The sequence below is a fragment of the Babylonia areolata genome, chromosome 18 (assembly GCF_041734735.1).
Source record: "Babylonia areolata isolate BAREFJ2019XMU chromosome 18, ASM4173473v1, whole genome shotgun sequence".
NCBI classification, from domain to species: Eukaryota; Metazoa; Mollusca; class Gastropoda; order Neogastropoda; family Buccinidae; genus Babylonia; species Babylonia areolata.
Genome location: NC_134893.1, coordinates 47,901,979 through 47,917,620, shown reverse-complemented (window position 1 = coordinate 47,917,620; position 15,642 = coordinate 47,901,979). Strand labels below are relative to the sequence as shown.

The 15,642-nt window shown below is 45.6% G+C and overlaps 1 protein-coding gene across 1 annotated transcript; it reads right to left on the bottom strand.

Moving 5' to 3' along the window:
• Window positions 1–5,633: 5,633 nt before the first annotated feature.
• LOC143292265 (uncharacterized) lies at window positions 5,634–14,582 on the bottom strand. The gene is made up of 3 exons (XM_076602451.1): window positions 14,438–14,582; window positions 7,407–7,551; window positions 5,634–6,753 (listed from the first exon to the last, which is right to left on the bottom strand). Exons 1-3 carry the CDS (start codon window positions 14,580–14,582, stop codon window positions 5,646–5,648), a joined length of 1,398 nt encoding a protein of 465 aa, XP_076458566.1. The 3' UTR covers window positions 5,634–5,645.
• Window positions 14,583–15,642: the final 1,060 nt, after the last annotated feature.

Genomic DNA, 15,642 nt, shown 5'->3' with positions numbered 1-15,642 from the left:
AAAACCACGTGTGGTCAGCGTCTTCGTATACATGCACTCTGTACACTCTCCTCACACTTAAAGCACCGTCCTTACACTTAGAGCACACTCTCCTCACACTTAGAGCACACTCTCCTTACACTTAGAGCACACTCTCCTCACACTTAGAGCACAGGATCATCACAGGAGCAGCGTTCTGTGACGGCTGTTGTGAGAAGGTTGACTGTGCTCTGCTGCAGAGGCATGTCCACGCAATATTCCGTCACAAAAAATTGTTGGTATATTCAGACTGTCAGTCGGATAGCATGAAAACACGTGGTATTGTCTTGGACTACAACCGGACAATCTGTACATGAAAATCAACTTTTAGAACTGGCATGGGAGGGCTACTTGCTATAGAGATCTCTGCCAGCATAGTAAAATGTGGTGGAAGCACGACGTAAGACGAGATTTTCATGACAAAAAAGACGCCATTTTCACAGACGGGAAAAAAAGGGAAAAACAAAGCAAAACAAAACATATTTATAATATGTACCGTTTGCACCCGGTAAAGTTAGTATACACACAAAGCAACACATTGAAACTGTCTCATGAACAGTCAGACACAGAAACGGGACGCCGAAACAAGAGTTTTTCAAACAGAGGAAAATCGCACTGCTTATCAAAATGCCTGGATGACAGGCAGTGTCCTGGAAGAAAACAAAATGCTCGTGAGATACGTAGCAGATGTGTCACCGGCACAGTTCTGTACAACAGTGAAACACTGACTCCAGTAGAAGAGACTCAGCTGCTTCTATACGCACTGTCAAGGATATTCCTCACTCCTTACGTATTGACAAGGGACGGAACTGAACTATTCTCTTGATATGTGTATCGTAGATCTGTTATGCCGCGAACAAATACATGCTGCCGATGATCGTGCAGCAAAGTTGAAGAACACAGAGGCAAAGGTCTTGGTTGGTTTATTCTGCCATGCTTGGAGACCAAGAAACACGGGCCTAACGAAAGGGACATCACTCACCTCAACATTATTTTGGATCCACGTTGAGTCAGCGGTAAAGTAACATCATCTGTACACCGAGGAACAGAACGGAGCTGAATAGATCGGAACACCCATCCGGGTTCCCGTTGCCCAGACAGTGCTGGCTGCCTTGGCCTCGGTCATCCGCAGGATGAGGGTGGAATTCCAGGGCACCGGTCATGCCAAACGTGCCTCTTACCAAAAGGTCCAAAGACAGAACCCGGTGGTTGTTCGAAATATGAGCTGATAACAGTGAAAGCATACCCGAGTGTGACTGTTTGTAGGGCACTCGGCATAATTGGCGTGGGGGTATATGAGCATACCCGAGTGTGACTGTTTTATAGGGCACTCGGAATAAGTAGCGTAGGGGTATATGATAGTCAGTCGTGTTAGAGTAATGTTACTGAAACAGTGCAGATGATGGGGGAGAAAAAGGTGAATGTGACAGGCTCATCCGAAGGCGTCACACGTCCATGCCACAACGTTGATCGGAAGACGCACCAAGAGACAGAAGTAAAGTATCTCCAGAAGGATGCTCTTTTCTAGAGAAGAAAGGACTCTTGGTGAGGGAGGGACAGTGGGTAAGGTGGGAGTAAGGTGCGTGCGTGCGTGTGTGTGTGTGTGTGTGTGTGTGTGTGTGTGTGTGTGTGTGTGTGTGTGTGTGTGTGTGTGTGTGTGTGTGTGCGCGTACGTGAGTGCGTGCGTGCATGTGAGTGTGTGTTTGTGTGTCTGTGTGTCTGTCTGTGTATTTGTGTGTCGCTGTGTGTGTTTGTGTGCCTCTGTGTGTGTGTATGTGTGTGTGTGTCGGGGGGAGGGACGGGGGCGGAGGAGGGGGGATGGTCGGGGGAGGGGAGGGGGGGGGGGGGGCGGAGGCGGACATGGGTTGTCAGTATGCAGTCAAACAATTATCTGTCATCAGAGGTCAGGATTCCAGTGGATGACGGACTACATTGCACGTGCCTGGTGTATAGTGCCTCGCTATCCTGATAGACTCTGACAGCAGAAGAGGGTAATATTATTTTTTTGTCTGGATTTTGCTCGTGGTTGTTGTTGTTTTGTTGTTGTTGTTATACAATTATCGTTGTTGTAAACGAGCAAGGATATATATATATTTTTCCAAACCAGGTCGCTAAAAGATCCTTCATGATGACCTTGATGACGATGGTGATAATATGACAACGATTAAAGCTTCTCCACTTCAAACCCTATCACAGCACCACCACCACCTTTTCTTGTTTTTTCTATGGGTCGCCCGTTCCATTAAACCGTCTTTATTTTTGTGTCCATGGACCTCAACCCCACCAAAGGCTTTTTCGGTGTATGACCGTCTCTACCACGAGGTTAATGCAGCATTATTCAAATATTCAACTGTTTAAAAACATTTTTCAGTGTCGGAATGTGTGAATGGGTGCGTGCTTGAATCACTTTGCACTGAACAGATAAGTCAGTGAGAGGAACACAAAAGCCCTTCACCCACACACCCCATCCCATCCACACTCCGCATCTCCCATCCATCATGGTCGTCCAAAACACCCTCAACACACTCCCCACAACCCCTTCCCGCCCACATCCCCTCTTTCTCCTTCTACACACACACGCACACGCACACACACACACACACACACACACACACACACACACACACACACACACACACACACACACATAAACATACACACACACGCACACGCAACCACACACGCACACACACACACACACACACACACACACACACACACGCTCGTGCGCGCGCACACACACACATGAACACCCATACACAAACAAACAAACGAAAACAAAACATGTATACACACTTCAAAACTCATTCTGAATCTGAAGGACTATACACACTTCTCGACTCATTCTGAATCTGAAGGACCTGTTGGTAACAAAATAAACCCAAGCAAAGTGTGATGTTAGCCCAAAGCTAAGGATAAACGTGATGCAGAAGACTTGCAAGTTGCATTGATCAGACCTTGTTACGAAAACGACGCAGATGCTTATCGGCTTCAGTCTGTCATACAGCCATCTGCGGCGTTCATGTGACAAGGTGCATCATGACTTCTGTCTCCCTTTCCCATATACGGCGTTCATGTGACAAGGTGCATCGTGACTTCTGTCTCCCTTTCCCATATACGGCGTTCATGTGACAAGGTGCATCATGACTTCTGTCTCTCTTTCCCATTTACGGCGTTCATGTGACAAGGTGCATCGTGACTTCTGTCTCTCTTTCCCATATACGGCGTTCATGTGACAAGGTGCATCGTGACTTCTGTCTCCCTTTCCCATATACGGCGTTCATGTGACAAGGTGCATCGTGACTTCTATCTCTCTTTCCCATATATGGCGTTCATGTGACAAGGTGCATCGTGACTTCTGTCTCCCTTTCCCATATACGGCGTTCATGTGACAAGGTGCATCGTGACTTCTGTCTCCCTTTCCCATATACGGCGTTCATGTGACAAGGTGCATACTGCCTTCTGTCTCCCTTTCCCATATACGGCGTTCATGTGACAAGGTGCATCGTGACTTCTGTCTCCCTTTCCCATATACGGCGTTCATGTGACAAGGTGCATACTGCCTTCTGTCTCCCTTTCCCATATACGGCGTTCATGTGACAAGGTGCATCGTGACTTCTGTCTCCCTTTCCCATATACGGCGTTCATGTGACAAGGTGCATCGTGACTTCTGGCCTGGCTCTCTTTCCCATATACGGCGTTCATGTGACAAGGTGCATCGTGACTTCTGTCTCCCTTTCCCATATACGGCGTTCATGTGACAAGGTGCATCGTGACTTCTGTCTCCCTTTCCCATATACGGCGTTCATGTGACAAGGTACATCGTGACTTCTGTCTCCCTTTCCCATATACGGCGTTCATGTGACAAGGTGCATACTGCCTTCTGTCTCCCTTTCATTCCGTGCTTGTTCTTTTTTTGTTTTTTGTTTGTGTGTCTGTGTGTTTGCTTGTTTGCTGAAAGAGACAGACACGCAAACAAACGGACAGACAAATCAACAGCACTCTCTCTGACCTTCTCCCAATACAACAACAACTACTGCATAGAATGCTGCAAAAATGAGTGGAAAACCTTTAACGCTCTGTCATTCCTGGAGCAGGAATACAAAAGGGGCATACAAGCACGCGGGCGGTGACTAACTCACACACACACACACACGCGCGCGCGCACACACACACACTCACATACACCCACAAAATCACGCACAAACACGCATGCAGAGAAAATTCCGAAAACACTTCTCTCATCATGCAGGTCTGTGCGTATGCAATTGTACAAGATCTTTATGTGTGTGTGTGTGTGTGTGTGTGTGTGTGTGTGTGTGTGTGTGTGTGTGTGTGTGTGTGTGTGTGTGTGTGTGTGTGTGTGTGTGTGTGTGTGTGTGTGTGTGTGTGTGAATATGAATAGGCATGTAGAAGTATGCTATTGTATTACCCAGGAATCTGTCTTTTCGCGATCCCTGTCACACACTTTGAGCACTGTCTGCAGTTACCTGGCCTCAGACGTGTGTGCTAACACCTCCTTCAGCAATGCCTGACGAGTCTGCAGCAGTGTCTCATGGGTCGAGAGTAACGATCAGAGTGCCTTTTTTTTTCTTTAGTAACCCGTGTCAACTTAGGCTTATATGCAGATCTCCTCGTGCCTTCGTCCCTTTTGTATATGATTATACGCATGCAGAATAACAAAATACGTACACACTTTGATTAAAAGATCCCGAAATCCAAGTCAACGCTCGGTGAGGTTTTTAGAAACACAAACTCACCCAGGACGCACTCCAGATGACAGAATATTATTTCCCATATACGGAGCAGGAAATACAAGAATGCAAAGCTTCCTATCTTTCTATGATGACGGGTGTGTCTACGGCCATGTTAAAAAACAAAACAAAATACAAAAAAAAAAAAAAAAAAAAAAAGAAGAAGAAAAAAGAAGAAGAAAACAACAGAAAACGAGAAACATGGCAGCTTACATTCAACCTGCGGAAGGAAAAGCGAATCCACAACACAGAACACGCCGAGCCGCAAGCACGTGCTCTACGAAACTGCTCAACACGACCTCATCCTGTTCTGGTTGTGAAAATAAGGCTTGGCAGAGATGGCGTTTCATTTCTTTTTCATATTTTTTTTCTTTGGCAAATAGCGCTCATGATATTACATAATGTCCATAGTGACATGGAGAAGCACAACATGCCTGGAGTCTACCAAACGAACACGTCTTACATAATGGGAATACAGAAATAATGTATTTCCATGTACGTTTAGATTGTTTTCTCTTATGTGTTTTGTGGTTTCCTTGTCATTCATATCGTGTTGCGTTTGTCGTTTTACATTGCATCACCTGGCTTTATGGCTTAAAAGCAACGAATCGTTTGCGTTCTCTCTCTCTCTCTCTCTCTCTCTCTCTCTCTGTTATCTATTTTCTCCTTTCCTACTCCTCGTTCATATTTTTATACTTATTATTGTTTAGTTCTACTTCTTCAATGCATTCTATTTTCAATGCTTGTTTCTTTTCTTTAATGGCATGGTGAAAAGAAGCTTTGAACTTATTCTTTTACCATCAGTAAAACATTCGGCTTCGAGTTCGGGCTCTCTGGAGATTTATCTAAACTATGGTAAGAGCGTTGACTGTTTTACCCACGACAACAGGACCGACCCAAAAGTCTCTTCAGCTCCACTCTGAAACGACGTCCACTAATGCAGTAGAGCAGGAAGTTAACAGCGTGGTTGGTGTACATGAGGTTGTCAACGAAGGCGTGAGTCAAACGGGCCCTAGCCCTCTCCGCGTTGGTACTGGGAAGCCAGAGGTACCTCTTGTACAGCAGCACGATCACCACCGGTGACGTCAGCATCAGGAAGGTGAAGGACACCAACAACAACATGACGGTGATGTTGGCGCTGGTCGCGGCTTTCCTGGCGGCTCCAGCTCTCCCATCACCTCCTCTGCTGCTGCCGACCGTGCCTCCACTGATGGTGGACACGCCTCTTGAGTTCTCCGTCTTCTCGCCGGCAACGGTCGTCCTGACTTCGGTGTCACTCAGCTCCGTGTTGAACGTGTAACCATCGTTGCTGTATGTGTCACCGTCCAGGACCACCTTCATGTTGTTGGACTTTCCGTCCTGGCGTTTTGTGAACTGCTTGCTGAACTGTTGTGAGACCTTCAGCTGTCTGATGATGAGGATGTTCAAGATGAGCAGAGAGACGAAAGGAATGAAACTGTAAATGGAGGCGTCGATCCACGTGTATATTTTTCTCATGAAAAAGTCGACACCTTCGTCCGGGTACCAACACTTTAGCGGATCCTCTATGCTTCCTGAAGGTCCCAACCGCCTATTGAAAAAAATCTGAAAATTCAATGCAAAAGAGAAGAGCCCTATTCCTGTGGTAACTTTAATGGCGGATTTTGGAGTGCACCAGCGTGGAGCTTTGAGCGGGAACTTGACCACGATGAAACGGTCCACAGTCATGGCCAGAAGCAGTAAGACGTCAAAGTGGATGGCGAAGTAAAACAGAAAATTGTGGAAGCCACAGGCCCAGTCATTGCGGAGGTAAAAATCGGTATGACCAAGGTAGCCCCTGACGAGAACACAGAAGTCCAGAATGAGGATGACACAGTCCAGCACAGCAATGACGGCCATGTAGACACACGTGGAAGTGTTCCGCAGACTGGTGAAGACGAGAGTCACGAAGCACAGGAAGTTGCCCAACACACCCACACTGACCACAATGGGAATGTAGATTCTGCAAATCAAAAATAAACTTTGAAAGCCGGCAGATTCGAAACACTTTCGAAACCTTTAAAATCGTCTTCTTAGCAGTAGTCTGACGGACACACCAGTTCAACGGACACACAACATTATAAAGAACAGCAGATGGAATAACGATGTGTCTCTTGTACTATTTCTACTTCCTGTGCTTCGTATGAGGCACAGAATGCGCGTGCAAAAACCTATTTAAAATTTCTGTTCACTAAATTAATTACATGCAGTGATTTTGAAGAATCGCTTAAAATTAATTAGAAAAATGCTTGACTAAAACGAGTTCATAATCTAAAAATCTGAAACAATTGACTGATTAATGAAACATTGTTTGGAAAATTAAATATCAAGGACTGGAAGCTGTTGTTAAAAGCGCATTTTACTGACGAAAAAATATTTTGGATGGATAAATCACCACGACTTTTACTGGAAGTAGTGGTAGTAGTAGTAGTGGTGGTGGTGGTAGGAGCAGCGGCAGTAATGGCAGTAGCAGCAGTAGTAGTTGGCGTAGTCGTGGTAGTAGCAGTGGTAGAAAACATAGTGGCACTAGTCGTAGTAGTAGCAGTAGTAGTAGCAGTCGGAGTAATTGTAAAAGCAGTAGTGAATGCATTGATTATATTCCTGTAGTTTTCCTACCTGTCAATTAAAACGGCAGTCATGACTTCTGCAAACTCCTCATAGGGTTTTTCTGACACCATGTCAGTGGCTGGGTGACTGGTCATGTTGGTGGTCCCCAACATCAGCGAAGACGTGGAGGACGTCAACACATGGTCAGTGACACCTGGTGACAGGTGTTCAGCCTCGACATCGAAGGTGTTGTCACCGGCCGCGACAGTACTCTTCATTCTGTGGGAAGAGAGTAGAACTTTTTTGGTGTTAGATGTTCAAATGCCGGTGGTGCACGGAAAGAGCCAACACCACTCATAGCGAAACTGACTAAATTGTACAGGTCCATTGGCTGAAAGGAGAAGTATATCTGAACCCAAGTAATGTCAGTAAGCGCCATCAGTTGTGGAAATGCCTGCGATGCAGAAAGCGTCATATTCCTTGCAGTCACCAGTGCGTTCTAAGACGACGAAGATGTGGAGACATACAGCAGCATTGCGTGGGGCGAAGGGTGGGAGGGGGAGGCTTCATGGTGTGTAGAAATGACATAAGGATTGCTTGGAAATAAAAACGCAAAGCTTGTTTGTCTGTTGTTGTTGCTTTTTTCTTTTTCATTCCCCTTTCATTTTTCTCTTTTTATAAACATTTAAAACTTCACAAAACATGCACAGTCAAATCTTTGGCATTGACATCAATTCAAAAAGGTTTCACACTGCAACAAAAGATTGGAACACATACATGGGAAAGTGATCATTCTTCAGATAAAAAAGAAACACACGATACGAGCACTGATGGACAGTTCTTCGTTTAACAATAAAAAGAAAAACGTAACACACTGCTGATAGAGCTACTGTACACACGAGTGCTTCAGTCACATGTCAGAGTCATAGCGGGAATATCGAAGAATGGTTTAGATTACCAAGAGGCGAACAAATAGAGCTGGAATGATCTTCAAACATAGGAAAAGACGGTTACAACAGCCATGGGCATTCCTTTTTCTTTTTCCTGATTTCATTGACTCTACAGACTGACAGAATGGAGCACCACGACCTCCAATGAATGCAGATACATGCCCATGCAATTTATCGTACCTTATATCTTTAAAGTATTTATTCATTCATTTGTTTGATTGTTTTATTTCATTTCAATTTAATCTTTTTTCTACAAACCTAGCATAAGCTATCAAGGCCTAGCCATCGTGTTCAGTTAAGGCGCAGATATTGCGTCTGCTTTTTATTTTTTAAATTACTTTTTTAAGTAGATGTGGAATAACGTATATGGACCAATCTGCACGCTTCTCCACTTCCTTGAAACTGAAACTAAAATACACAGCCTACCATAGCAAAATCGATGCTTCCGTTTCAACAATATCAAGCTAGAGTGAATGCCCTTTTTTCTCTGCCATGCAACGACCAAACGCTACTGAATTCAGCTTTGAAAACAAAGCTTGTCTTCATAAATCCTGAGATCCTCAACAGAACAATACGGTTTACTGCATAGCAGCAACGGATGTTATATTTTGTATTTGTATTTATCTTTTTTTTGTGTCACAACAGATTTCTCTGTGTGAAATTCGGGCTGCTCTCCTCAGGGAGAGCGCGTCGCTGCACTGAGAGCGCCACCCATTTTTTTGGGGTATTTTTCCTGCGTGCAGTTTTATTTGTTTTTCCTATCGAAATGGATTTTTCTGCACAATTTTACCAGGAACAACCCTTTTGTTGCCGTGGGTTCTTTTACGTGCGCTAAGTGCATGCTGCACACGGGATCTCGGCTTTTCGTCTCATCCAAATGACTAACGTCCAGACCACCACTCAAGGTCTAGTGGAGAGGGAGAAAATATCGGCTGCTGAGCCGTGATTCGAACCAGCGCGCTCAGATTCTATCACTTCCTAAGCGGACGCGTTACGTCTAGGCCATCACTCCGCTAAAAATCTGTGGAATCTTATCAGAAAACAACTGGTCCCTGTTGAAAGTCTGTGTACAGTGAATCCTACCAGAAACGCTGGAACCACAGCGTCGAACGGCACCTATAGCATGATCATTTCGTTTAGAGTTTTCATTGTTTTTCTGAAATCCTTAAACAGTTCAGATAACAGCGTTTGGATTTTGTTCATATTTAATCTCTGAATACTGGTCAGATAATATATATTAGAAGTTTTTTTCCTGCTGAAATAGTAGTTGTAAAAATAACGATTTGGGCCCTTTTTTGGGTCCGGCCGAGCACTGTCGATTTCAAATCTAAATGGATCTGTATGATTGTCATCCTCATTGATCAGCACCGCTGGAGGAGTATGCTGACGATTTTCACTTCAGACGATACACTCATTCATTCTTCATCACAGATACTGATGAAAGATAAGCTGGTCGGAATAGTGCCGTGCAACGCATTGTATTTTCTATATATAATAGAGATGATAGATTGGCTTCAGATTCTCGTTGGCCTTGTTTTTCTTCTGGGAGAAAGGCAAACACACCTCGGCTCAACGGTCGGGGGACACACACACACACACACACACACACACACACACACACACACACACACACACACACACACACACACACACACACACACAGAACATCTGTAAAACGAAACAAAAACAACAGCGACAGCAGCATCAACATCAACGTAAAAAAAAAGGAAAATCGTGAATCTTCATAAAACAACAACAACAACAACAACAAAAAGAAAAGAAAAGAAAACAAACAAATAACAATAAACAAACAGACAAACAAACAGACAAACAAACTAAAGAAAACGCCAACAACACCCTTGACCTAATCAAAATTGCCCAGTTCCTTAAACGCTGCATCAAACGATACAAGACGATATACTCGTTCACACACACACACACACACACACACACACACACGCACAGACAGACACACACACACACACACACGAACACACTCTCATACATATGCGCGCTAATGCACAAAAAATAAAAATGTTCGGCGAAACGGAGTTTACTTAAATAAGAAAATAGAAATCGTAGCGGGAAAAAAAAATCAGAGAACAAACAAATATTGTTATTCTCAGCAAGACACCGTTTGGAGACGATCAGTTGTGTAAGAGTATCAGTACTTGGATGTTGTTCCGAGCTTCTTTGTCTCTGTCTCTGTCTCTCAGTGTCTGTCTTAGTCTCAGTCTCTGTCTGTCTGTCTGTCTCTCCATGCATCATTAAAATTCCCCACCGAAAAGTACAGAAACAACAAACCGAACGTCACCTGGTGCTGGTTCTGACAATCGTGGTTGTGAGAAAGAACTTGAAACCAACGACTAGTCAAGAAGCGAAACACAACACAGTCACGGCTTTTATAACTTTGGGGTAACCGAAGCAACTTCGACTTATATTTCACTAATTGGTGAAGATATTCCCCTGCTAACAGCACCCCCACCTCAACCCCCATTCCCCTTTACGTGCCTCCACCCCTCCACACCCACCCACTTCCCCCATCTTCGCCCGCTTTCACTCGCCCCACCCACCCCCACTCTCTCCTGTCCTGGCATTTACCTGCTTCCGATGCCCCCCCCCCCCCAACTCCATAACCTTCCGGCCCCCTCCCTCATGTCCTTCTCGCTATTTCTATTTTCTTCCAGTGATCTGTAGTTTCCACCGATATTATTACCGTCTATAACAAAAAAACAACAACAACAACAACAAACAAACAAACAAAAAAACCCCTACAAAAAACACCCTTCAAAAAAACAGCTAGAAACAAACGCAGCAGATGAATAAAATATAATAGAAGAAAGCTAATATTGGAAGAAAACATCTCCTACCTTCCTCCCTCCCTCTCTCACTCTTTGTATCTCATGCTCGCTTGCGCGCATTTACACAAACACACACATGCACACACGCACGAACACACACACACACACACACACACGTCCTCTCGCACACACATGCGCACCAACCCACACATACACACGAACACGCGCGCGCGCACACACTCACACATAAACACACACACACACACACACACACACACACACACACACACATGCATGAAGAGGCACACTAAAAACATGAACACTGGCATGCACAGCGCGCATACACATACACACGCGCACGCGCCTGTATACATGGCACACTAAAAACATGAACATTTGCATGCACAGCGCGCATACACATACAAACGCGCACGCGCCTGTATACATGTTCGCACACGTACACAGATGCATGGATTTTGCAACACCCCGCCTCCCCGCGCGCTCACTCACACACGCACAGTGCTACACACACACACACACACACACACACACACACACACACACACTCACTCACGCACACACACACACACACACACGCACACACACACACACACACATTCACTCACACACACACACGCACACACACATAATTCTGTCTCTGTCTCTCTCAGTCTCTCTCCCTTCCTGTTTCTCTCTCTCTGTCTCTTAACCCACCCCCTCACTCTCCTCTACCCCCCACACCTTCCCGCCCCCCCTCCCCCTTCTCGCCCCCCCCCCCCCCACAACCCTCTTTCACAAACACAGGCGATCACCGTATGCACTCTACCTCAGTTCCTTCACACGCCCCCTCCACACACACACACACACACACACACACACACTCTCTCTCTCTCACTCTGTCTTTTTTTTTTCTCTGTCGATTATTCTCTTGTTCTGTCTGACCCTTCCCATTATTCCTTCTGCTCCTAATTGACTTAACGACATCACCGTCAAGTACAAAACGACCATAATTTCGGATTTATGTAGGTATCACACGACGGAACAGTCGTGGAATATCTTGGGCCAAATGTCTCTCGAGTGAATATCCCTATCTCCATCAACTTTAAATTCCAACTTATTCCTAGAACATTTCAACTCAGGGGAATGCAGTCTATTCTCTCTGATTTCCTTTGGTTCCCTATGTTTGTTGCCTAACGTTACCTGACGCAATAAGATTTCATACAGGGAGGAAAGCCTACCATCTAAGAGATGTGGAAAGGTAGAGAGTAGGCTCGAACCCACAAATGAATAAGACACACCACCATGAAATAGACTGTGACGAGAGGGAATAATTTCACAACATATAATAACTAACAAGTTCTGAAGACTTGATTCATTTCTAGATCCTTTGTTTATCCAGTCACATATTCTCAACATTCTTGGGCTAAACATCATATCACTTAACTATCCATAATAGCATTCTTCAGTCATCAACATAGACATCCTACGACCTGTCCTAACCTAACTACCGCCTATGTTGACTTAGAATATAACACGTCACATACCTCTTGAAATCATCATCTAGCTGCAGACCGGTCTTCTAAGGGTTTGCTCTGGCCTCTCTCTTCGGGTCTGCTCCTGGGGTCTGCTCCTGGGGTCTGCTCTGGGGTCTCCTCTCGGGGTCTTTGTGTTCAGCCTTATATATAGCCCGGGACTGATCAATCTCCCCATTATCTCCGCTGGGCGTTACCCAACGCTGGGCTTGCCTTTTTGTTTCTTTGTGTTCTCGCACGTGTGTCCAGCCAAAAGGACCTCACTTAATAATTCTACTGCCATATGCCAACATGTGCTGGACTGGCCTCGGAGCGTATGAGTCCCTTTGTACTCAACTGACCATGTGGTGATCTGATCTGTTAATTGCTATACTGTCCGGATCTGTCCGGACATGGACCTTGGCTTCAGTTATCGTTTCCACGCTCACCGCCATCTGCCACCTCTTCGTACAGTATTTGTCTTGTTCCGAGAATGTCAGAGACTGCCATAGGCAGTGTGATATAGGTAAAGAAAAAAAAGGAAAAGAACAAACAAACTTCGGATGGTGACCAAGTTAATTAAGAGGTTTGTGAACGAGTTTTCCCTCTTTGGAATTATTGTTGCACATAATTAGTGAGAGCTCAACATCCCGGCCTCACTGTCTCTCTGTGTGTCTCGGTCTTTGTCCGTCTGTCTGTCTTTCTGTCTGTCTGATTCTCTGTTTCTTCTCTCTCCTGATAACTGCAGTGCACGGGTACGTGTGTGTGTGTGTGTGTGTGTGTGTGTGTGTGTGTGTGTGTGTGTGTGTGTGTGTGTGTGTGTGTGTGTGTGTGTGTGTGTGTGTGTGTGTGTGTGTGTGGAGAGGGTAGTATACACGCATACGTATGTATGTGTTTGAGTGAGCGCGCACGCGCGTGAGTGCATATGTACCCCATGTATTGTGTGCGTGCGTGCGAACATATTCTCTCTGTGTCTTTTCGCGCCTGCTGGCACTCCCACGTTCCTTTGTTCTTTATTTGAACATCTTTCACAGTAATTAGTATTGGGTGTGTGTGTGTGTGTGTGTGTGTGTGTGTGTGTGTGTGTGTATTTGCGAGCACGTCCATAAGTAGACAAGCATAAAGAGAGAAGGAAAGAGAACACACACACACACACACACACACACACACACACACACACACACACACACACACACACACACACACACACAGACAACTATACGAACATGAGGAGAGAATGAATGATAACACATATCCACTCAGTAACCACAGTCATGTGCGTCAGCGCGTGAGCGGGTACGTGTTCCATTCTATTCCCATTATTTTGTTTTCTTCTGTGTGTTGGTGCTGATATTTATTTATCTATCCATTTATTCATCTATTTATTTATTTATGCGTTAGTTCGTTCATACATCTATCCATTTACCCCTTGTCCTGTCTTGTCTGTAATCCTGTGGTAATCCCTGTTCAGGGCAACAATCCACAATAGGGGGGTACGCTCTAGGAGACATGTCTGTGTACGACCGTGAAGCCCCTTACTTTAGCCAGGGGAAGCCGGACTCCACACAGCATCAGTCAAAAAAAAAAAAAAAAAAAAAAAAAAAAAAAAGAAAAAGAAAAAAAGTCCTGTAGCTATGCTGAGCCCGAGGCTCGCAGCCAGGCCTCAGTCCTGGTCTTGGAAGCCTGAGGGGAAATGGCTGAGATAATATGGTCTGGAATCTGGTTCCACAGGCGAACAGCTGAAGGGAAGGAGTGCCTGTGGGAGTCAGTGCGGGAGAAGGGTGCCTGTATTTTTTCTGGATGACCTCGGACGGTTCTACTTGTCCGCACTAGAGTACCTTCCTGGGGTGCCACCTCAACCAAGCCAGCCATGATCTTGTACATCATGGTGGCCTCGGCTGCAGTGCGGCGCAGTTTGAGGGGGTCGAGTTCCAGCCTGGTGACAAGCTCGGTTGCACTGGTGGTGGGGCGGAAGTCATGCATAATTCGCCGATCTGATCTGCGTTACACCATCTCCTGGTTAGTTGTGAGATACTATTGCGGGGGTTCCCAGACTGGCGCAGCATAGCATACTCTAGGATGAGCCTCACAAGCCCCTTGTAGCATGTTGTCTGGGTGGTGTAGGGGCATCCTCTCAGGTTTCTATATATGAAGGCGCTGGTCTGGTGTGCTTTTGCTGTTGTCAGTGGCCTGGATGTGTGCTCCCCAGTGAAGGTCTTTTGTCAACTCTACACCCAGGTATTTGGCTTTCTCCACCTTCTGGAGTTCCTCATTATGCAGACAGTAGGTGGTTGGGAAGGGCATTTTCTTCCTTGTCACTGAGAGGACATGACATTTGCTGGCATTGAATGACATCTGTCAGGTCTTCTCCCAACGCTCAAGTTGGTTCAAATCTTCTTGGAGGGCGTTGGTATCTGCTTGGGACCTGATCTGCTGGTATAGGATGGTATTATCGGCAAACAGACGGAACATGGATTTGATGTTTTTGTTGATGCCGTTGATGTAAATGACAAACAGAGTCGGGCCAAGGACAGATCCCTGAGAAACCCCGGAGGTCACTTGGCCGATGGTGGACATCTGTCCTTCAACATTCACCTGCTGGGTTATGCTGATGAGGAACTCTTCAGTCCAGTGAAGTGTTTGTCCACGGATTCCGTAGTGACGGAGGAGAGGCGGCGGTGAGGCACCTTGTCAAAGGCCTTCGAGAAGTCAAGCAAGATGGTATCCGTTTGTCCTTCCTCGCCAAGCGCTGCTGCCAGGTCATCCACTGTGAGGATCAGTTGTGATTCGCAGGATCTTCTTTTGCGAAATCAATGCAGGGCATCTACAATGATCTTGTGCTTGTCGAGGTGTGATGTGATGGCACTTCGAATAATGTGTTCCATCAGTTTGCCACAGACGGATGTCAAGGAGATGGGACGGTAGTTGGCTGGAGAGCTCCGTTCTCCTTTCTTGTATACTGGATGGACTGTAGCATGTCGCCAGACTTCGGGTATTTTTCCCATCCATCTATGTAGCTATCCGTACAGAACGAAAGTAGTAG